This window comes from Chenopodium album, chromosome 9 (assembly GCF_948465745.1).
Source record: "Chenopodium album chromosome 9, dcCheAlbu1.1, whole genome shotgun sequence".
Lineage (NCBI taxonomy): Eukaryota > Viridiplantae > Streptophyta > Magnoliopsida > Caryophyllales > Amaranthaceae > Chenopodium > Chenopodium album.
The window spans coordinates 59,246,795-59,250,521 of record NC_137842.1 but is presented as its reverse complement, the minus strand read 5'-3'; the positions used below and the strand labels follow the sequence as shown (position 1 = coordinate 59,250,521).

Genomic DNA, 3,727 nt, shown 5'->3' with positions numbered 1-3,727 from the left:
CGGTGTGGCCAGCCACACACAAAACCTGCTGGACTTTGAATTATATTGGATAAACATGCTATTGAGAAAAGATCTTGTGACGTCATTATGGGACTTGGTCAATCCTTATCCCTCGCTGAGCTAGTTAACCAATTGTGTGTCGCTTCTTTCGACATGCGACGTCGTACGTGCTTGAAAATCGACCATAACATATTGTATGTGAACAACATATAAATCATCAAAGTGCGACAACTTCATTAGCCACCATCACGAGTTGGGGTATTTCAATATTTAATGGTGTCAACATTGAGTCAAGATGTTTTAATATAGTACAAGCATGTTTGATAACAATCGCAAAAAAAAAAATGGATCAGTATATGATAGGAAAAGACAGTTGTCGTTCAATGGGGAAGGGGCGGGGGGTCTAAAGATGAAAACATGGAGTATATGAATTAATGTAGATCATTTTTTACGTTGAAATTAATGACTTTTGATTGTATTCTAAACAAGAGTGTTTTAATTAAACACTACTATAAAATTGGCAAAAAAGACCTAATATAACAGACATGTTATTTATATAACAGTTCTTTTTTTTTTTTTTTTTTTTGACAACAGCAACTAAAAAAAGAAACTAATGCGCAAAAGCATGTAAATTAACCCTACACCTATTAGGAATCTCATGAGCAAGAGTAATTTGTTCCCTTCCTACTTTCCAGATAGCGCAGTTCCTCTCTCCTGAATGAATCAGATCCTGGATTGTCCAGAGCATCCTTATTTCCGTTCTTCTTGGTTGTTGAATCAATTGTATAAGAGCCATCGAATCTGTAAAAATAAGTAGACTTTGGTGTCCTTTCATCCTTGCCCAATGTATCGCTTTTAAGCATGCCATAACCTCCGCATGCAGTGCTGAAAACGCTTTATCAAAGTCCCCTCCCCCTTCCAAAAAGATAGTCTTCTCAAGGGAGTAGGCCCATCCCATACCAGCATTCCCTGTACTCTTATGCCAAGAGCCATCCGCCATTATGGTCACTTGTAGTCTTTCATCCCTAGTGTCAGTGAAACAGTCCTTTTCACTCCCAATGTTAACCCTAACAAATCCCGGCGGAGCACTATTATCCCCTTTCTCCTCCGAAGGATACAACCCTCCATTCTCTGCCAGATAGATAATAAAGTATGCATTCCGGCGTTGCAGTACCTGAAAAGGTCAGCCAAAAAACCACCTTCATTATTAAAGACTCTCTCATTCCTAGTTAACCAAAGACTCCAAAGAACCCCAACGAACATAATACTCCGTTCACTATTCTTTTCATCCTCGCTATGAAAAAGCAAGATATATTTATGAATCCAGTGTCTCAAAGGAATAGATTCATCCACTTCAGATAAAATATGAAGAGGACAGTTTTCCCAAGCATATCTCGCAAAAGAGCACATCCTAAACAGATGTTGTAAGTCTTCTGTCGTCCTACCACAAGAATCACACTTAACCACTAAATTCAGCCCTTTATTAGCCAGGTTTGACTTAACAGCCAAACCATTCAAAACAAGCTTCCATAGGAACAAGCTCCATTTGGGCGGGATATTGAGCTTCCAAATGAGTTTGTAAAAAGCAGTATCTCCTATCTCCACCTGTTGCAAAAAAGACTCACTCATTAAGAAAGCATACCCTGTTTTAACCGTATACCTTCTAGAGGCGTGACCTCCCCAATAAAGCACATCCTTCTCCTCAGAAGAAGGTAGCTCCATTTCCATAATCATCTGACCCGTAGACCAAACAACTCTCTCCCTAATGAGAGCAGCATTCCATAACCTAGTGTTTTGAGAGATCAGGTCTTTTACTCTTTCTGACCCAACATAACAATTCTATTTGGCTCAAGAGACCTTTATTATTAATAGCAAGTCTCCAATTTTATTGTTTTGCCTAGTAAAGATGCTCAAGAAATCTAATATTTTTTCCGTCCCTTAATACAAAGCCTCTTTCTCTTTATTATGTGAGTTATAAATGCTAAAAAGAGGCTTAATTTGTATTAAGAAACGAAGAGAGTATTATTTAAGATAACTGGTCCTTATTTGCCCTCATATATATTAATAATCTCTTTTAGTTTTAAACTTTTAAGAATAATGAGAAGACATTATGCCCTTAAAAATATTTGTTTACCTAATTTTTGACATTAATATTGCCAAAAACTAAATTTTCAACATGGGATCACATTGAAAGAGCTCACTAAGCATTAGCCGCCTTGTATAAAAAGAGGAAGTGCATGAATTAAAATAAAATAAAATAATTCTCCATACAAAATTACTCATACGGAGTAATATTTAAAGGAGCAACTTGTTGAATTGATTAAATAAACTTATTTTTATAAGGAATTGTGGACGACCTTGACTAACAAAATTATAAACTACACTAACCAACTTCCGGCTGCTAAGCCTGCTAGATCTAGCTCTAAATTATGCTGGGTGTAAGGTAGTTGGAAAATTAACGTGGGTTGGTTGTGGGGAATCTAGGGATGCCTAAAATATTATTGCTAATCCCGACATGTTTGAATTAAATTTTCCAGCTATATTTTGTTTAACCCCTTAATTTTGTCTGTCATTATTTCTTCAATCTGTTATAATTTGTCATATACTCCTTATTTAATTTTCATTTTACACTGTATAAAAATGTATTATACATACTTGAATGTAAGGTGCACCTAAAAATATATATTTTCTATCTATTAAAAAATCATTTTTTGGTGTACCTACTTTTATATATGAAGGAAAATTGGTTAGAATAGCACAAATTATTTCTTGAATGTGTTCAACATAGGGGTGAGCAAAAATTCAGGGTACCCTGAAATGGAAGCGAAACCTGTTCGGAATCGCAGGTTCCAGAACTGGAACCTTTATATTATATTTCGGTTCCGGCTAATGATATTTTAGACCCGGAACTTGTAAGGTATCCTATTAGTATAGGTTTTCTATAGGGTACGTGAAACCAGATTCTATCATTTAAGCCCAAGAATAAAAGCCTATATCAAAACTAAATAAAAGTGGTCACCTACCTCTCTTCTTCCTCTTATTCATTTTTCATCTAACTCTTAAAGGTTTAATTAATGGTATTAATAAAAGTATTTGTAATTTTGTATTAAATATTCTAAACAATCAAGTAATTTTTAAGCTTACTTTGAAAGATAGGGTAACCTGCTCCGGAACCGGAAACTGCAGATTCCGGTTCCGGTTAATAACCTGTTGAACAGGTTCCGGTTCCGATTCCTATTTTTAAGAACCTGTTGCAACAGATTTCGTTTCCGGATCTCAAGATTTTTACAGGGTACCCTGCTATGCTCACTCCTAGACTTCAACGTACAACACAGATTTTAAGTGGAGCAACAAACATCACGAATTTTGAAAGTTGAGTGCCATAAATGACATTTATGATTTGTGGTGCTGGAGGTTTCAATAGATATCACCTTTTTTTTTACTCCTTCGTTTTTAAATACATGCTTCATTTTCATTTTACGACCGTTTTTAAATACTTAGTCCATTTCCTTATTTGGAAATCTTTTACAATATTTAATTCATTTCTCTCAACTAGTGGACCTAACATATATAATATTTTATTAACTTCATATTCTATATCCTCCGGTTCTCTCAACTACTTTTGCTTTCTACAATTTTTTTATTCTTTCACATACCTCACTACCTTCATATTTTATTATTTTCTCCAATTTCTCCTAAAACAACGCGCGTGAAAAAATGGAGCAAG

General features: G+C 35.2%; 1 protein-coding gene across 1 annotated transcript; it reads right to left on the bottom strand.

Annotated features, from left to right (window-relative positions):
* Window positions 1-610: 610 nt before the first annotated feature.
* Window positions 611-1,722, bottom strand: LOC145557823 (uncharacterized). Its single transcript, XM_081619003.1, has 2 exons — window positions 1,216-1,722; window positions 611-1,174 (listed from the first exon to the last, which is right to left on the bottom strand). Exons 1-2 carry the CDS (start codon window positions 1,720-1,722, stop codon window positions 611-613), a joined length of 1,071 nt encoding a protein of 356 aa, XP_081475129.1.
* Between the last annotated feature and the right edge of the window lie 2,005 nt (window positions 1,723-3,727).